The sequence below is a fragment of the Mytilus edulis genome, chromosome 1 (genome assembly GCF_963676685.1).
Source record: "Mytilus edulis chromosome 1, xbMytEdul2.2, whole genome shotgun sequence".
NCBI lineage: Eukaryota > Metazoa > Mollusca > Bivalvia > Mytilida > Mytilidae > Mytilus > Mytilus edulis.
Genome location: NC_092344.1, coordinates 101,251,488 through 101,272,353, shown reverse-complemented (window position 1 = coordinate 101,272,353; position 20,866 = coordinate 101,251,488). Strand labels below are relative to the sequence as shown.

Sequence of the window (20,866 nt, the reverse complement as noted above, 5' to 3'; positions counted from 1 at the left end):
ACAAGTAATTGGTTTGTTTAATTGCTTCCTTTGGATGCTCGACCCTCTTTTTAAACTTTAATAAAAAAATACAAAACACTGTGATATAAATCTCGATATGTATGCTATTAGTATTTATTTGTTCATTTTCCTTTGTTTAATTTTTTTTCAGGCATAGCGAACTCGTTTTAATAATTCTTGTATGTGCCTTAGTATTGTTAACTGCCATGATGGTAACTTCTTTTTGCAATCGAAAAGGGAGGATTAACAAGCATCTCAATGAAAATGTGTGACGATATTTTGATGAAGATAGTTTGAACAAGAAATCTGTTCGGCGTGTGAATTCGGTAAACTTATGGCTGTAACTTTAAGTTCTACTCTACCAACATTGATATGCATTCGAAATGAATGAACATGTAGACTACAGCTTAGATTGTTAAATATTCAAACAATCAACATTTTTGCAAAGACAATTCTTATACGAAAATAAATTAAGGTTTGCATTGCAAAAGAAGACCAAAAAATCATCAGTGACATACGAAATGAATAAAAATTTAAACATTTTGTCGTTTATTCAATATAAGAAAATGTCAAGCTTGTTCGTGCTAAATTATTTAGCCTTGTTATCTTTAAGCTTTGTTTCAAAGAGATCATTATAATAATCGTTCCTATGTTTATCATCACCGAATGAATAATGCTGATCCATATTTGGAGAGAATTTGTTTGCTGGTGGATCCTTCCCATATACATCTGCTAAAATACGCATGTAGTGAGAAGCGTTCCCACAGCATAAACCAATATACTGTATTCCTAGGGCTTTTGCTTCTTCAGCAAATTCTTTTATTTCTGTTCTAGTACATGCAACTCCTGGCAAGTCTACTGGAAATGCTGGTTTACCTGTAAACAGAGTTGCAAATGAATGGAATGAAAGCAATTACATACCACCGTAGGGCCTTCAACAACGAGAAAAATCGAGATTGTCAAGTCTGCTATAAAAGTCCCCGACTGGAAAAACATGAAATAATTAAAACGAGAAAAATTACGGCTTAATTCATTACAAATTACAAAAAAACAATTCTGACCAACATGACTACAGGCTCCAGACTTAGGACATAAACATAAGGAAGGCTAGCAATTTAATTTCTACTGCATCAGTGGCAACCAGTAACATTTCAGCCTTTCGATAAATTGGTTTTCAAATGACACATTTGTAAAAGAATAAAGTAGTTTGCAAAAGATTACATTAGTCTTTTATGCTAGTTGACACAACAGTAGAACATATTTGAACATTTTAAAAGACGTTAGAGGTACCTGTTCCTGGTATAGTTAAAGCCTGCATTGTTGGTTCTTTGTCCGACGTAGAGTAAACCACAGGTAACATTGCCACTGGGCCCTAAAAAGATATTCAAATAAGATAAGATAAGATAAGAATTTTATTAATCTAATCAAGAACCCATAAAGGGCATCAGTTTACAACACAATATGATTGGACAAAGCAAAACAGAAAACTAATACCATACAATAACATTATGGACAGGATCAGAGCCTAACACAACATGTGTTTTATATAACTATTATATTAAATCTTATAACAATGAAATATTATATTATTTCATATATTTTGTTTACATCTGGATCTTATTTCTAAACCTTTAATAATGTAATTTCCTAGGCACATGAGAGTTGGTAAATGCTCATTTGTGAACAGCCAGAAATATTTCTTATCATTAGGTAGTTCTTTAAAATTAGTACAAAAAGTGATAACTTTATCAAATAATAATTTCCTCTGTTCATTATATAACGGACAATTTACTGTAAAATGGGTCTCATCTTCAATAGAATTTGATCCATGTGATAAGCAGTGGTGACATAGACGTTGAGTTCTCTCTATGTATTTTTTACTATAATAAATATCTATCTTTCTCAATTCTAAGATCATGAGCATTTATTCTCATTTTACATATACATGTAGCTCTTCTTATACTAAAATCTTTAAATGATAAATAAGCCTCCTTTACAAAGTCAGTCTTGAGGTTGAAATAATTTTCTAATTTACTATTACCTTGTGATCTTTTAATTTTATTATAATAAATTCTAATGCAGACATACATTAAATAACTACATCAGGTAAAGGAATTTATTTGGTTAAATTAATGTCAGCCTATATTCCATTAATTAAAACAAAGCAAAATAAATTCCGCGCGTTTGAATCGCTTTTTTGGAATTAAATTCATTAGGAGCGCTCAAACCAAAATCCAGGGATGAAAGTACATAAGCATAGTTGGTGCTATTTGATCAAAAGGGAACTAAACTTAAGTATTAGTCAAACTCATCTAGAACAAGCTAAGCTAGAGGGTGTTGGAACCATAGTTTCTAATCATTTCTTAATCTTTATCTTTATTCTCATAACCATGGTAGATACATAGGTACAGAGAAAGTACAAAACATGTACACGAAGATGCATCTATATACAAAATAATATATACAATAATGGAATTTCGAAAAATGATATTCTATAGATCATGTAAGTAACGAAGCATTGTCCGCTGGGCTGTCTGATGTCACACTAGGGTTTACAATGCTCAAGCAGTTATGTCGATCGATTACTAGTGTAGAAAAGAACACTATACATTTTTTTTGCGTCCGAAGCGATTATCTGGATTTACCGTCATAAGGAACTCTTCAACAAAATATTAAAATTATAGTATATACATTCAATTCATTCATATGTTTTCCTTGCTATATAAAATCAATGCGAACATCTTTGGTGAATATAGTATATATCAACAGTTTTTTTTTGGCCTTAGTAACTGCTTCGTCAATATCAACTTTAAAGGTATTATATCTAAATTCTAACATTGCAATAATCTTTTCAAAGATTATAATTGTATTCAAATTTCTAGATAGATTAATATATCAAGATCAACGATTATTTAATTAAGATTGTAACTTTCAGTTTAAAGCAGTATTCTTAAAATTCGGCCACGAAGAAGGGTTTTACACTATTAAAGTGGCACCATCATTTCCAGTAAAATGAAACCTGACTTATGCCATCTTACAGATAAACCAATATATTACCTTGCAAACCTTCTTGATTTCTTTGACAAGAGGCATCATTGTAACCGGCCCTCTGCTACAGTTCACTCCCACTACATCGGCTCCAGCCTCCTCCAGCTTTCTACATGCTTCAGGTATCGGCACACCATCGTGTGTCATATTTGTTTCGGTAGAACAGAATGTAATAACGGCTGGAACTAAAGCGAGATAAAAATAATAAACAAATAATTACTCTTATGAATTGGAGTATTTATGATTCATATAATTTTTTTATTGACCGCTGATATATTTAGTTCAACGAAAATATTGTATTAACATGTTACGTAATTTTTGGTTGTATGCATAGTTGTTGAGGATGGAATAGAAACTTTTAAATCTATGAAACACAAATGAAAAATTAGCCAGGTATCCATTCGTTCGATGTGCATGAGCTTTTGAATTTTCCATTTGATTAGGGACATTGCATTTTGAATTTCATTGGAGTTCGGTGTTTTTGTCCTGTTTTTCCTGGATTGTTTATTATTACGACAATAAAGCGTGGAAATCTTATTTTCGCGTGAACTCGGATAAAACGAACAGCAGATTTTTATATTTCGCATATAATTGTTTTACATTGTCTTATCGGGGCCTTTTATAGCTGACTATGCGGTATGGGCTTTGCTCATTGTTGAAGGCCGTACGGTGACCTATAGTTGTTAATGTCTGTGTCATTTTGGTCTTTTGTGGATAGTTGTCTCATTGGCAATCATACCACATCTTCTTTTTTATATGGCAAAGCAAATGTCCCATGTGATGCATTATGCGTCTCTAACTTTATCAATCAAATAAATCATTATAGACACCAGGATTGAAAATCCGTACGCAAGACACGCGTTTTGTTCAAAAAGATCCATTATTGACGCCCAAATAAAAAAGTCTAAAAAGCTAAACAAAAAAAGAAATATAAGAGCATTTAGAGAACCAAATTTCCTAAAAGCTTTGCCAATTAGGGCATTCTATTCACGGGGTAGAAAATCCATAGTATTTTAAAAAATTCAAAGTTTTATAAACAGCTAATTGTTAATTATGACAATATCAACGATCATAAGTGCTGACTACATTGTTTTAGATAATACCTTTTCCATATTCTTTAATACACTCTAAAGCTAAAAGAGCCTCTGCAAAGTCTGGAAACGTCTCACCAATAATAAAGTCAACATCTCTCGTCACGGCCCATTCAATTTGTTCCTAAAATGTTGATGTAATGTCAGACGAACATTGTTTTCAATGTGTTTGTTGTCCCTTTAATTTTTATTGACACAACAGGTTAGACTCTATTGATGAAGGAGACGTAGTGACATATTACTAAAGCCATTTAAAAAGTTCCATACGGTATTTTTCTACATGTGTGTGTCGAACCATTTCCATTGGAGTAGTGCACATTTTATGCATAAGGAAATGCCTGTACCAAGTCAGGATTATGATAAGTATTTTCCATTCGTTTGATGTGTTTGTTTTTTATTTTAACATTCGATAGGGGAGGTTCCACTTTGAAGTTTCCTTGGAGTTTGTTAATTTTGTTAATTTAACTTTTTTCTCCATCGATTGGTTTATGAGGGCTGCTTAAGCCTTCATTCGAAAAGGAGTGGACTAGAATTCTAGAATCTGGCCGATCTGATTTTAATTTGTGAAATTTGTGTTGTATTAGGGACGACATCAAAAGTTCAATGAAGGATAAAAAACTTAATTCACATATTTTTTTCACTGACCCCCCTACCACCCTCTTAACTTAATTTGGGAAAAATTGATTGACCCATATGGATATATGTAAAAATCAATGTCGGAAAACCAAATCTTGCAGCAGTTCAACCCCCCCCTCCCCAAACCCCTATACCCCAAACTATATGAATTAAGTTTTTTTTATCGTACATTGATCTTTTGATGTCGTCCCTTATACATTTGAGATTTGAGAAATATCGTTTAAGAAAGATAGTTCACTGAATCAAAACTATGACTATTGAAGGTAGTAGGTTAAATTACCTTAAATATACTTCTAGCTTCCTCTATAGTTTTTGGATCGTGTCTGTTAAAGATAGTTGTGTTAGATATACCTCCAGCCAGTAATTTACCATGTTTGTCTGCTACCTCTTTAGCTATATCTAATGCTTTAAAGTTCAATGTTTCAAGTTCATCTTCCCTGCCAACAACTCGTAGTTTTGCTCGGTGACCATAGTACTGTAAATACAAAAAATTGACAATTCACATTATTGATATCTTATTATAAAATGTCAAATAAGTTATCAGAGGTACCATGCTTATAATTGTTAATACGCCAGACGCGTGTTTCGTCTACATAAGACTTACCAGTGACGCTCAGATAAAAAAAAGTTATAAAGCCAAACATGTACAAAATTGAAGCGCCATTAGGACCCAAAATTCCAAATGCGCCGGAAAGTAAACATCAGTATATTGATGGTTTTTCTGAAACTAAAGAAGAAGAAGAATAATGTGTGTTGATCATCCACATTTCGTGCCACTACAGCTAACCTAAAACCTATACAAGTTTTAGCTTTCTAAAAAAAAGATGGACTGCTTCGCTCTACACTAATTTAAGGTTATATGTGTGTATTTGGTTGTTAAATTAGTATTGGAAATGTGGTGTTTTTAGATATTTATTGATATAAAATGGATGTACTTTAAGAATGTGCGTTTTACACCTATTCTTTTTTTTTTAAATCCTTGTTGAAAATTAAACCAATTTTAAACACCACTCTTGATGTGTGCCTTTCTAGAGGTGTGCCTATATTGTCAGAAGTTATAAAATACAGATAATGCATTATTGTAAACATTGTATAGGAACATTGTTTAGGAAAGCAAATCGTGCAAATTGCAGAGTAACAAAGCAATTAAACACGTATTAATAATTGATATTTCAATTTTGAATTTATCTGTGAAATGTATCATGCATAATAAAACGAACATGAATTAATGACAGTTGATCGGAACTAAAATACACATAGTTAATTTTCCGGCATTTGATGTCTTATCCTGGACGAGAAAAGTCTGTAAATCTTTGTCTCATTAAAGCCAATAGCTGTTGCTGTATCTCAGCCTCATTATAATGCAACCAATCAGAATCTATACGGATAAGTAATTTATTCAAGATGGCGTGTATTTCTACTGAAACTAATAGCTCCGCACCGTGATGCGAGGCAACCAGGGCCGATGCAGAAACTGCTAGTGAATTAGACTATATAAAGGGGAAAGGACGAGAATTAAATCAAACCGTATATGCTTCGACAACGTCACTTCCAGCATGTACGAACTCTTCGTGTAAAGCTCTAAGTTGTTCTGGAAATTCCAATACTACTTCAGGAACAAAACATCCAGCACGCACGTAACCTCTCCTTTCAAACTCAAATAAATAACCCTCAGCAATAACAATGGTTTCCCCTGCAGCAAGACGTTCTCGAAACCCTTAAAAATAAAATTTCTTAATTTATTTATAGTATGCACAATAAAATTGAGAATGGAAATGGGGAATGTGCCAAAGAGACAACAACCCGACCATAGAAAAAAACAACAGAAGAAGGTCACCAACAGGTCTTCAATGTAGCGAGAAATTCCCGCACCCGGAGGCGTCCTTCAACTGGCCCCTAAACAAATATATACTAGTTCAGTGATAATGAACGCCATACTAATTTCCAAATTGTACACAAGAAACTAAAATTAAAATAATACAAGACTAACAAAGGCCAGAGGCTCCTGACTTGGGACAGGCGCAATAATGCGGCGGGGTTAAACATGTTTGTGAGATCTCAACCCTCCCCCTATACCTCTAGCCAATGTAGAAAAGTAAACGCATAACAATACGCACATTAAAATTCAGTTCAAGAGAAGTCCGAGTCTGATGTCAGAAGATGTAACCAAAGAAAATAAACAAAATGACAATAATACATAAATAATAACAGACTACTAGCAGTTAACTGACATGCCAGCTCCAGACTTCAATTAGACTGACTGAAAGATTATGATTTCATCATATGAACATCTGGCACAATCCTTCCCGTTAGGGGTTTAGTATCATACCATCATAACATATATGAGAAGAACATAACCCGTGTCATGCCAACAACTGTTTTTTTAATAAATGTGTTTAGTTCCGATGCAAAGACCCTATAAGTGAATCAATATTAACGCCAAAATATGCAATCTTTAATGACCTGACAACAGTATCGTAACTATATCCCTTCTTAATAGAATTAATTGCATAACAGTGTGGTCCACAGTAAAACGTTTGTAGGTTGTAACTTGTTTGTCAACGGCTATGATTTTATGCTCACCCAGTCTGTTAAAGGCCTTCCAGTGGGGATTGAAATATTCACTTAATTGTTACACATTCCGATACATAAAATGAAACTTTCTTTTTACAAAGCTTGAAAGGAATTTGTTTTAAATATTTATTATAATCATCACATACAACCGTTTCATTTATAAGAATAATAATGTTCAGAGATGATATTATTTAATAATAATAAAAAAAAATAGGTTTATCCATTGTAAAAAAAAACTATTAAGTTGATGGGGTTAATTCACAAAATATCTCATTGATTAAGAGCACAACTACTTCTACGGTGTGATCATTTAAGAATTGCCTACTATTTATTCAATGCGTATACATGTGGGTTTTGTTTGTGAAGAGTTCTGGATAATTAAAAAATCATTTGATTTCTTTGTTTAATACCATAAAACGATTCATTCTTTCAAATATTTGTCACTTTGCCTTATCTTCAAGTCCAACACAATTTCTCACGTTTCTTACAAAACTTATATTCTTGAGATGTATTCTTTTGTTGAAAAAAAAATGTATAGATATAGATAGATATAGGAAGATGTGGTATGAGTGCCAATGAGACAATTCTCCTCCCAAGTAATAATTCATAAAAGTAAACCATTATAGGTCAAGGTACGACCTGCAACACGGAGCCTTGGCTCACACCGAACAGCAAGTTATAGAGGGCCACAAAACTACTAGTGTAAAACCATTCAAACGGGAAAACCAACGAGAAACGAAAAACACATATGAACTACATAAACAGACGACATCATGCATTGTAACTTTTAAAGCCAATAAATAAAACAAATAATCTGAAAGAACGTGCGATATCATATTAGGAAAATTGATGGTCAAACCATAACAAAAAATCAAGTAAAGAATTTTAAGTATTCAACCTTTATAGCTTGCTGTTCATGTGTGAGCCAAGACTCCGTGTTGAAGGCCATTTTTATTTATTTTCAAATTACAAAGGTTATTCCTGATTAGTATTTTTAATTATTTTATTTAGGCGTTTAGAACCTTTGGTGACCTCACAGTTTAAATTTCTATGATAAGTACGTCGTGAGCAGTGGGCATTACAGACGAACGTTCACCTAATTTTCCCCAGTCAATGAATGGCCATAGCTACACTGTTATGAATTTCATTCTAAGTCTATTCAAAGGTTTAGTTAGTTTTTGAGGTGAATACTGACACCTTTGTGCTTTATAAAGAATATTTCCATAAAAAAATTGGATGTGAAATACCTGAACGTATAAGAAGTCTGCATGTTGAGCTATATTTACGAATGATGTCCTTATACCGATGATAAAATTTAGTAAATGTTTTGACTAGTTTGTGATATCGAAAACCCTGGTGTAATAATTTTTCAGTAATACATAAATTTCTCTCGTTAAAATCTTAAACATTGTTACATACACGAGCGAATCGTACAAGTTGAGATATATAAACACCGTAAGATGGTGACAAGGGAACGTCACCATCTAAAAATGGATAATTAACGATAGGAAATGAAAAATCATCTCTTTTATCAAAAATTTTAGTATTCAGCTTTCCGTTAGTGATATAGATATCAAGATCGAGGAAAGGGCAGTGGTCATTGTTAGTATTAGCTTTATTTAAAGTAAGTTCAACAGGATAAATTTCTTTAATATACATACTGAAGTCGTCATTATTGAGAGCCAAAATATCATCCAAATATCTAAAAGTATTATTAAATTTGTTTATCAGATGTTGTTTCGATGGGTCTTTGCTTATTTTTGTCATAAATTGTAACTCATAGCAATACAAAAACAGGTCCGCAATAAGTGGTGCACAGTTAGTCCCCATTGGAATTCCGATAATCCGACGATATACGGAATCCCCAAAGCGAACACAAATGTTATCTAGTAAAAATTCAAGGGTATATATAGTATCAAAGCATGTTCAATTGACATAGTTTTTTGTTTATTGCTACTAAAAAATGACCTAAAAGAGTTTGAACATATATATTCACATTCTGACTTTTTAAATGGCCATTTAATTAGGTGTGTGAATTTTTTCTTAATGAGAATGTGAGGCAATGTGGTATACAGGGTAGAAAAATCAAAACTTTGAACAGATTTAACATCACCAATATAAGCATGCAATTTATCAAGTACTTCCAACGAGTTCTTGACACTCCAAAAGTAATTAATTCCACTATTTTCGAAGGCCTTATTTGAACAATTTATCATCAGGTTTTTAATTGTACCAAGTGTGCTGGTAAGAAGAATAGACAATTTAGTAGTGGAACAATGGCTTGAAGACGAAAAAAATCTATATTTGTAAGGTGTTTTGTGTAGCTTCGGAAGCCAGTACATAGTTGGGACTTTCATTGTATTTGGCTCTGCTTGTAAAGCGGTAGCTAAAAGTTTATGTTTGTTACAGATGTCGTTTTCTGAAAATGGAGTCAGTTGGAATGTTGGTGAATTGGTGATTTCTTTTTTCAGAACCTCAATGTAAAATTTACGTCAAACAATAATAATATTATTACCAGCTTTATCGGCCGGGACAAAAACAAATTTCTTGGCTAGTTCTTTTAGTTTATGTTTGATACGAGAAATAGGTTTTTTGTGGTTATTGTTAATAGTAAAATGTTCTTTAAAATGTTGAATACGTATATCAACTATCTTCATTACTGAATTAAAAAAAGAGTCCAAAGATTTTTTGTCAGCTTTTTCCCGTTTTATCCATTTCATACAGTAAGTACGGAGTGAGTCGTGGATGATATTACGACACTCATTCCAATTAATAATTGACGGGGGACGATATTTAGGTCCTTTACTGAGGAATGATTTTAACTCTCGGTCTTGAACGATGTTAAGATCTCCTGTTATAACATGGGAAATGGGTCCATAACTATATTCGGAGGTACTACAATTACATGAAGTAGGTGTATTTTCACTGATATTAACATCTTTACACAGTTGACTATAATTAAACACAAATTTCCGGGTAGATTTCTTGTAAATATAACAAATAAAAGGTAGCTCAGTATTGTCAAAATATCCAGGAATTTGTTCTTTAACAGAATGGTCGTTAAATATACCGGCAATATTTACAAAATCAAAACCTTTATTGACATACTTTATTTTAATAAAATGTTTTTTATGATCTTCAGGGCGATCAATTTTGGGAAATAGTTTAGAATAACAATATGCCATAATAATTTGAACAATTTCATACTTAGGACTGCTATATGAAATTGTGTTGCAATCCTCCAAAATTTTATTTAACTTATTAACCGGTAATGAACAGAGTTTTGTTAACAGATAATGTCTGCCGTTGGTTTTTGAAATAGAAATTAGGTCCGAAATATTGCTATGATTGGTCCGAAATTTTCTTTGATTGCGATTTGTCCTACGACCGTGAGAACGGTTTTTACGAACAGTTTTAGAAACTATATCCAAAATATTACCAATTCCCATGATATTATCATTAAGACCGAGAGGGTAGACTGTCTGTAATTTTTAATCCAATTTAATTCAATTATTTTCCGTGATCGTACAAACTTTGAATGAGATTCACCAGGCTGCTTATTTACTACTTCTAAAGGTTGAACTGCTAAATATTTAGAAGGATGGTTGTGCTTCTTAAGGTGTTGGTAAATGATACTTTTGAATTTATTGGGTCTTTTAAAACGATACAGGTGTTCTTGAGTGCGTTTAGATAAATATCGTCCAGTTTCTCCTACGTATTGAATACCGCCTTACCACATCCCTGTTTGTTTCATGTGAGTAAATAAATAATACTGTTTGTTTTTCAAGTTATATCAGTTTCAAATTTCAAAGAACATATGCGACCATTAAACGTGGACCTAACCGTATTGTTGGTGGAAAGACGGGGACATGTAAGTCATTTTTTGGCATGACACTTATCGATAGAAGGGTAACCACGATTTTTATTGTTAAAAATGTTAGCGATGGTAGTATTTTTAGATAACCGATTTTGAAGATTGAGACGTGTAGATACCCTTTGAACAAGTTTAGTATTTAATATTTTTCCATTTCTAAGCTTCATAATTGTTTTTTGTTAGTGAATTATATTATAAAGGAGCAAAGACTGGCGTCCAGAATATGAACCAGCATACAATAATTTAAGTTATGTAAAATTGATAAATCTGTTCGGCTAAAAATGTCAAACGCTATCAGTATTAATTACCCGAAAAAGATAGGGTATATCGGATGGCTGACTAAATAGTAGAATGGGGCTGAATATTGAAATACTACTTTTTGATAAATATTCCTAAAGTAATGAACTAGAGCAGTTCTCGCTCGGACACACACTCCATAATCTAGTATATTATAAGAGCATAAACCTGAAGCACGGGGAGGCACTCTACTGCCTCCACACGGCACTAAAGACAAACTCTGTAAAAAATAAAATTGAGAATGGAAATGGGGAATGTGCCAAAGAGACAACAACCCGACCATAGAAAAAAACAACAGCAGAAGGTCACCAACAGGTCTTCAATGTAGCGAGAAATTCCCGCACCCGGAGGCGTCCTTCAACTGGCCCCTAAACAAATATATACTAGTTCAGTGATAATGAACGCCATACTAATTTCCAAATTGTACACAAGAAACTAAACTTAAAATAATACAAGACTAACAAAGGCCAGAGGCTCCTGACTTGGAACAGGCGCAAAAATGCGGCGGGGTTAAACATGTTTGTGAGATCTCACCCCTCCCCCTATACCTCTAGCCAATGTAGAAAAGTAAACGCATAACAATACGCACATTAAAATTCAGTTCAAGAGAAGTCCGAGTCTGATGTCAGAAGATGTAACCAAAGAAAATAAACAAAATGACAATAATACATAAATAACAACAGACTACTAGCAGTTAACTGACATGCCAGCTCCAGACTTCAATTAAACTGACTGAAAGATTATGATTTCATCATATGAACATCAGATACTTATATATACATTTTCTGTAATAGAAATTTGATACAAAAAAAAGCCTAGCAAAAATGAAAAAAATAGAAAACTTTTCTTCTTTCATCTAAATCAAAGAAAAGACGAGGTCCTTGATGCGCGACACATCAGAACGGGAGTAATACATGACTTTAATTTGAATTAGATTGATTCTATAGTTACTCGTTTGTGATGCTGATCATTTTTGCAATTTACATGTCAAGCATAGAAGCCTAGCTTCTATCAGTTTTGAGGAAACAGTCAAACTGCTACAGCAAAAATCAACACGATCTTGTCATGACTGATCTTACTTACCGTTAACTCTTGTACCCGTATGTAGCGCCTTTAGTTTTAAAAATAACAGCTAAAGTGCGAAAACTCCAAAACAAGTATTTAGATATTACTCCAATTTTCAAGGGGGAATCATCTTGTCATGCTGATCATTTTTGCAATTTACACTTTTAACCTAGCTGCTATAGATTTTGAAACAATGAAAAGTAAGAAAGAAAGAAAGAAATAAAAGAAAGGAAATTGTAGCAAGTCGAAGATATTACCAGAACTGACACCTCTGTAGTAAATTGATACACGACGGTCACGTTGATTAGTCAACCGAGACGAAAATCACAAACGTTATAGTCGACATTAATAGATAAGGCAAACACACAGTTTTAATTGTATTGTAAAGTTTCAGAGGAATAGATTTTTGTAAAGAAAAGCCACTTTACAGACGTCGGGCGACGGATGGAAAGTGATGACTAGAGCTCACATTGCCCTTCAGGCCGGGTGATCTTCAAACTGATCAAAATTTTGTGATGACAATCAACTTGTAAATGCATGATATGAACATTTACACACTGTTGAAGGTCAAATGTTCACTTCCGGTAAATGTGTACTTTTGTTTATTCTTTAGTTTTCTATGTTGTGTCGTGTGTACTATTGTTTTTTGTTTGTCTTTTTTATTTTTAGCCATGGCGTTGTCAGTTTGTTTTAGATTTATGAGTTTGACTGTCCCTTTGGTATCTTTCGTCCCTCTTGTATTGACGTGTCTGTTTTATCGGTTAGCAATCTTAAACATCTATTTTTAAATATTAAAGCCTATAAACAATCAACAAACAAAGTGTTTTGATGAGGTGTAAACAAGGATATATTACATGTAAAAACTGAAACTAAATTTCAGATGCGATAGGCTGAGATAGATATCTTTCCCCTCGAGTTGATAAACTTTGTTTTTTGGCATGATTTATTTTGTTCTGCAAACTAGTTTTTTTATTTTAATAACTAATAGTATGAAATTCAAAACAGTGTAGCTGTGGCCATTGATTGACCCATCAAAATCATCCATTGACTGGGACAATTTACGTGAACGTTTGTCTGTAACAACCACTGTTCATGACGTACCTACGATAGACATTTAAACTGTGGGGTCAACAAAGGTTTCTTAACGCCTTTAATTATAAAATAATTCGAAAAATTAATCAGGAATAACCTTTGTGTTTTGATTTATATAATTGATATAAATCAAAATATCGTGTTATTTCTGATTAATTTTTCGAATTACTTTATTTAGGTGTTGAGAACCTTTGGTGACCCCATAGTTTAAGTGTCTTTAAAAAGTACATAGTGAGCATTGGTCGTTACATACAAACGTTCACCTAAATTGTCCCAGTCAATGAATGATTTTAATGTGTCAATCAATGGCCACAGCTACACTGTTTTGAATTTCATACTATTACCTTTAAGTAAGGCTTTGTTAAGTTTCGTTGGTGAACATAAAAACATAAAAAAAATACTTGTTTTGTTTTAAAGAATGTACTGTAGCATAATATATTAATAATTAGTCGCTGTTGTAAATTATACATTTATATGGTTCTTTATGTGTCAGTGTGACCATTTAAACGTGTTGAGTTCAGAAATCAGGACAGGTTACGTACGTATGCAAACTTTCTTATTGTGATAATTTTTAAATAAAAAAACTAGAAGTATTTAAACACTATACATATGCATACATGTGTAGTTTATTTTGCAAAAAAGTACTGATGCATGTAATACTAATAAACTCCATGTGTGCATATGAATATTATTTGTTCTTACCTCTTTTAGACATCTTAGTCCTCCTCTGTCAACTTGTAGATTGTCAAATCGTACCGGTCAACTGATAACTAATCATAACAATGTGTCAATAAAGTACTCTAATGAAAATGTATGGAAAGCTTGATTATATAAAGTAAATTACTATGAAACCAGTAAACGATTTGTCAAATAATTAAACATATTTAGATACGGACAAGTAAAATACCCTTGCCGATTAGAAATTATGCTTTTTGGTTTGGTCAGGTAGAATTGGGCGCTTAAAATGAAAATGGATTTTTCTGTCAACCGACTGTTGTGGAAAGAAAAACAAAACACAACAAATTGAGCAATCTTGAATCTACACCTTTTTCTTATATTTACGTTAGTAAAAATGCCTAACTTTGCAACCTTCTTGATTATAGATACAGTATGATGATAATGTTATACCTGATCGAGGTACTAGTAGTCTCATTCTCTTGAATCAAGCTCATTTTACTAGTCAGAAAGTTACAAAAAGGTATGGTTGGAAGCAAATTTACAGATCTCACATTGTTGGGTTGATGTTTCCGAGTTGTATATAAATATATATATATATAATAGCACGATGATTCATTTGACATCGTGCTATTACCGAAGAAGGATATCTGTTATCCGAAATATCCAATATTTGTTCATTTTATAGTTATTTAATGGTGTTGTCGTACCCTTTTTGACTTGTTATATATTATATTTTGAAGTGTGCAGAATCATATTACATAATCCATCCCCTGTAAGATTAATCGTTGACTATTTATTCAGTCATTTTACAACCAGGCTAATTTACCAATATATATATATAATACTATACACAGAAAGTTCGAGATTAATGAAGTCAGGGCTCAAATCTTTGAAGAAAATGCTTAAAATTATCTGAAATTAACAGTATTCTTAAAGAACGTTGACCTGATTAGTGTAGAGAAAAAAATGATACAATTTAGGAGGTATATTAAAGTGCCCTTCTGATTTTTTTTCTCATTTTTTCCCCGTGTAAAATGTAGTACATGGTCACTACATGCATCTGTTCATATGCAATGCATAATGCAATGAAGTTTGCCACTCCGTGAATTTTGTTCGTTGAATTTATTTTGTAAGTAGACCATGTTCAAACAAATGTTAAAATTGTGACTTCCAATTTTGACCCATTAACCTCAAAGTTTGCAAACAGGGTAGCTGTCAAATATGTCACTAACATAACCGTAGTACTTTGGAATACACAAATGACTGAAGATTGAGAACACCGTTGTTTTAAGTTTTTTTTTTACTTTTTTAGTCAGAAGTTGTGTTGTTAAACTTTTTTAAGTAGAAATTATGTCAGTATGTGTGTCTATTTAATGTCCTTGGCCATGCGATTACAGCAGGATAATAGGGTAAAAATAGAACATCAGTCGAACATTTTAAGTGGATCACACCATTTGTTTGATTCGCCTGTGAGAAAGACTATATTTATACTCTGTTCTCTTAACAAATGTCACGTGAATAAACCGACTTTTTTCAACCTCGTTGTTGAAACGGCCACTATTTCGAAAATCCCGCATTTAAAAATCAAAATGATTATAAAGAAAAGTTTTAGGTTATCTCTCTTTGTAGATTATTTTCTAACTGAAAGTAAGCAGAAACTTGAAATTTCTAGGCCATTATTCCGGAAAGTTTTTATTTTCGGTACAACTTAGGCTAATAAAATTGAGAATGGAAACGGGGAATGTGTCAAAGTGACAATAAACTGACAAGAGGACAGAAAACAGCCCAAGGCCACCAAGGATATTCAGTACAACAAGAAAATATCGCACCCGGACTTCAGCTGGACCTTAAACAATATGTGCACTAGCTATGTAAAAATGAACGTATGTAATAGTATGTAAAGTTAAAAGAGGAGCCTCAGGGTTGCACAGTGTGATAACAGAAATATTTTCCGCGTCTCTCTTGTAATATTTGAACACTCGACTGAATATTAGAATCTATAATTAGTTTTGTAAGTACATTTACTTACTAGTCTTTTTTTTTTGTGTTGAAAAATCACATTATTTATTGAGTAGTCAAACAGATAGGAACAAGGAGTCAATTTGTATTAGAATCATATTCAAAACAGCGAGCTGTGGCCATTGATTGACGACCTTAAATTATTCCATTGACTGGGACAGATTAGGTGAACGTGTGTCTGTAACGACAACTGCTCACTACTTACTTATTATAGAATTTAAACTGTGGGGTCACCAAAAGTTCTTAACTCCTTTGATATTAAAATATTCGAAAAGTTAATTAGGAATAACTCTATGTTTTGATTTATATTATTGATATAAATCAAAACATCGTGTTATTCCTGATTGTTTTTTTCTAATTTCTTCATTTAGGTGTTGAGAACCTTTTGTGACCCCACAGTTTAAGTGTCTTTAACAAGTACATAGTGAGTAGCGGTCGTTACAGACAAACGTGGACTATCAGTCCCCGAGGGTATCATCAGCTCAGTAGTCAGTGCTTCGGTACCGACATGATTAAACAAACTTTACTAAAATTGTCCGTTGATAAATTTTGAAATTATTATGAAACTAAGGTTTCAACTCCCTCAGGCAAAGTTGGCTTTAGATGAATTTGGCTATTTATTTTAGGTATTTTTAACATATAGCTCTTCAACGATTTTCGGTACTTATACATCTTTGGATTTCAAATGTTTGGCTTTGAGCGTTCCTGATGAAGGTAAATCCAGAAAAGCGCTTCGGACGCAATAAATTATTAAACGTGTTGTTTTAAATTTTCACATAATCTGCCCCAGTCAATGGGATAATTTAAGGTCGTCAATCAACGCACTACAAACCAATAAAAGTCTGAAATGGCCTATATCTGTACTCGACTGTACTGATTTTTACTCGACCAGTCTGAATTGGTCTGAAATTTACTTGATAATACTCGAATGTAGTCTGAACCATGACACTTAACTGTCTGAATTTCTACTTGACCAGTAGTTAACCATTTTATACCAGTCTGAACCATACTCGACCTAGTCTGAACCATACACGACCTAGTCTGAACATACTCGACCTAGTCTGAACCGAATGTAGGACAGAAAGTCACAGGACAAAAAGTCACAGACAAAAAGTCACGGACAAAAAGTCACAGGACAAAAAGTCACAATTCATTTTTTCTGATTATTTTCTTTGAATAAAAAATGCTTATTTTTACAAAAATATTTTTGTATTTTTCTTGATGTATTGTATATTAACCAACTTTGTAAGCAAAATTTATCAAAAAAATATCAAAGATGATCAAATAATTGTTAAGAAAACAAAATGTCAAAGCAGAGTGGCACTCAAATGGCTTCATGGTGCTAAGAAATATGACCTTTGCATGATTAAAATAAAATAAATCTTCATTTTTCAAGTAAAATGATAAATTCCAATAACTTTAATATGAATATATGTATTAAAAAGTAAATATTTCAAGATATTTCTCTTATATATTCCAACAATTGTTGAAAAAAATATTTGTGACTTTTTGTCCTGTGACTTTTTGTCCCATCAAATTTGTGACTTTATGTCCTGTGACTTTTTGTCCTGTGACTTTCTGTCCGTTTACCGTCTGAACCGTACTAGACCTAGTCTGAACCTTACTCGACCTAGTCTGAACCGCACTCGACCTAGTCTGAACAATACTCGACCAAGTATTAACCAAGCTAGACCTATTCTTTGTATTTATCAACTGAATTTTATCAGTTTAGAAAATATTTTTTATAAAAAAGAAATTAAAAATGTATTCAATATAGTATTAAAATTTCACAATAATCAATCATAATATAACTTCAACACAATATTAATCAACACTTAAACATAATAATATATATCAACTTTAAAATATGAATAAAAAAAGGTGAGCTGATCAAATAATCTAAAAAATGAATTGTGACTAATATTTTCAATATTATTCAAAATTTTATGAATATTAGTAACAGTAAAAAAAATATTTAAATTAGTTTCAGGAACTTTTGTCAAATTAAAGACATGGCATACACAGAGCACTTAAATGTGGTCTTATTACCTCAGTACATGTGTGTTTTACAGGTAAAAAGAAATACCTATTTTCTTAAATTTGCGTATTACTTAGTATATTCGAAAAGCCTTGTTATTTAAGTTAAACAGGATGTTGCAATTTTGAATAAATGTTATTTAGAATTTAATACCTCTGAACAGGTGTGATCTTATTTATGAGTTTGCCCAAATCAGAGATGATACTTTATATTTCACTACTAATCAATTTTATTTATTTATTTAATTTTATCCCTTTTTGATATAAATTATATATAATGTATTTTTTTTTTATCCTAAATATAATAATAGATATAATTCTAATATAAGGTTTAACAATTTATAAATATTGTTGGCTGTTGTTATATATGTCAGTTAAAAAGAAATTTATTTTGACAGTTAAAAAAGTAGAGGTTATTTGGTCTAGTATGGTTCAGACTGGTCGAGTATTGTTCAGACCTTTGGTTAAGTATGGTTTAGACTGGAAAAATAGGTCGAGTACTGGTCGAGAATGGGTTAAGAATGTTTCAGACTGGTCGAGTAAACGTTCAGACTATTTTCAACGGCAAAGATAAGGGTCAAGTACGATTCAGTACGGTCGAGTATGGTTCATACTGGGGTCGAGTAAATTAATATTAAGTAAAAGTCAGACCAATTCAGACTGGTCGAGTAAAAATCAGTACAGTCGAGTACAGATATAGGCCATTTCAGACTTTAATGGTTTGTAGTGATGGCCACAGCTACACTGTTTTGAATATGATTCTAAATTCATTAAAAATATGATCATCTTGAGACGATCTCAATGGCGTACTTATTGGAATGTAGGAAAAAAAGTCACAGGAAAAAAAGTCACGGAAAAAAAGTCATGGAAAAAAAGTCACAGGAAAAAAGGTCACAGGAAAGAAAGTCACAGGAAAAAAAGTCACAATATGTATTTTTTGTATGAAATAGTCATAGGGTCTGCACATACATGTATTGATAGGAGAAACTTTCCAAATATATATATTTTTTTATGGAAATGGTCATATGGTCGCACATATATATGAATATATTGGAAAACATTCCCAATAAATATTTTGTATGGAAATGGACATTTTTTAATTAATGTGTGGCTTCTTGTAACACCTTCCCCCTTTTGTAGACCTGCCACTTCCTGTCTTCGTATATGAAGTCATACCAATGAAATACAACTTAAGCTCAATATTAAATGAAAGGAAACAATCAGCTTTCCCTGTTTGATAAAAAGTCAATTTTGAAAAAAAAACCACATATTAAATTACGCTTTTATTAGTTTATATATAATTCCTTTATGGTTTTTAAAGATTAAACTTTACCACTAAGAGTAAGTAATCTGATACAAGTATATAATGGCTTTTTTCTATGCATTCAAAAACTTCAGTTGAATCATTTATTGCATACATGTACATAGTTACCTTTTCATGTGCATTCCAACATACTTCTGATAAATAATTTTACTAAAAAATATTGTGACTTTTTTTCCCGTGACTTTTTTTCTTGTGACTTTTTTTCCTGTGACTTTTTTTCCTAGTGATTTTGTGACTTTTTTTCCCGTGACTTTTTTTCCTGTGACTTTTTTTCCGTTTACCACTTATTGATGTCCACGCAAGTACTTTGTACAGGGCCGTAACTGCATTCACGGTCATCCCAAGATGTCGGATGAAAATTTAGGTCAGTATCTGTTAAAGTGTTTCTATATCATTTTCTTTACAAAACATACCTTGATACGATGTAAATTTATAAAAGATTCACACTGAAGTCATTAATTACTACCGAGAAATGTGCATGAAATAGGAATTTCGATTTGAAAAAATCGCTCAGATGACCGTAAATCACAATCTAGATGACCGTAACAGAATCAGCATTTCATAACAAGGGTGACCGTAATTGGTTTTAAGATGACCGTAATTTGTAAATGATGACCGTAACTTTTAAAGAATGACCGTCAATTCTAAGAAATATCCGTATTTATATTTATACTACTTTTTTGTATCAAATGATTAATCGTGTTGGTATAAATTTACTTATTTATATGAGAATATTATCCTATAGGTAAAAGAAAATTAGACGTGTTTCAAATACATAGTTCACCATATGTAATTTTTTTTCAGTAGAGGGCTTAATTTTTAAACTGAATTTGCAACAAAGACATGCACATGAACAAGTGAAAAAAAAATGCAACAAAAAAGCAATAAAATGACACCTTACAAGTAAAATTTAAAAACAAATGCGATGCACAGCCTCCAATTACAAGTCAAAAGATTTTGTTTTTATTTCTGGGATTCCTTTTAATGACATTAATAAATACACCGTTTTAAAAATGTCAATACATGTACACCCATTGATATTATATCGTCTTTGATTGGTCTTCCACTTTGTCTTGCAAATAAAATAGATTTTTTTTTAAAAATAATACGACCAAACGAGTGAAGGTGAGC

At 32.2% G+C, this 20,866-nt stretch overlaps 1 protein-coding gene across 1 annotated transcript; it reads right to left on the bottom strand.

Annotated features, from left to right (window-relative positions):
* Window positions 1-506: 506 nt before the first annotated feature.
* On the bottom strand, window positions 507-14,536 carry LOC139498354 (betaine--homocysteine S-methyltransferase 1-like). Its single transcript, XM_071286744.1, has 7 exons — window positions 14,380-14,536; window positions 6,302-6,492; window positions 5,056-5,250; window positions 4,152-4,263; window positions 3,058-3,233; window positions 1,291-1,372; window positions 507-876 (listed from the first exon to the last, which is right to left on the bottom strand). The coding sequence occupies exons 1-7, from the start codon at window positions 14,390-14,392 to the stop codon at window positions 590-592; spliced, it is 1,056 nt and encodes a 351-aa protein (XP_071142845.1). The 5' UTR covers window positions 14,393-14,536; the 3' UTR covers window positions 507-589.
* Window positions 14,537-20,866: the final 6,330 nt, after the last annotated feature.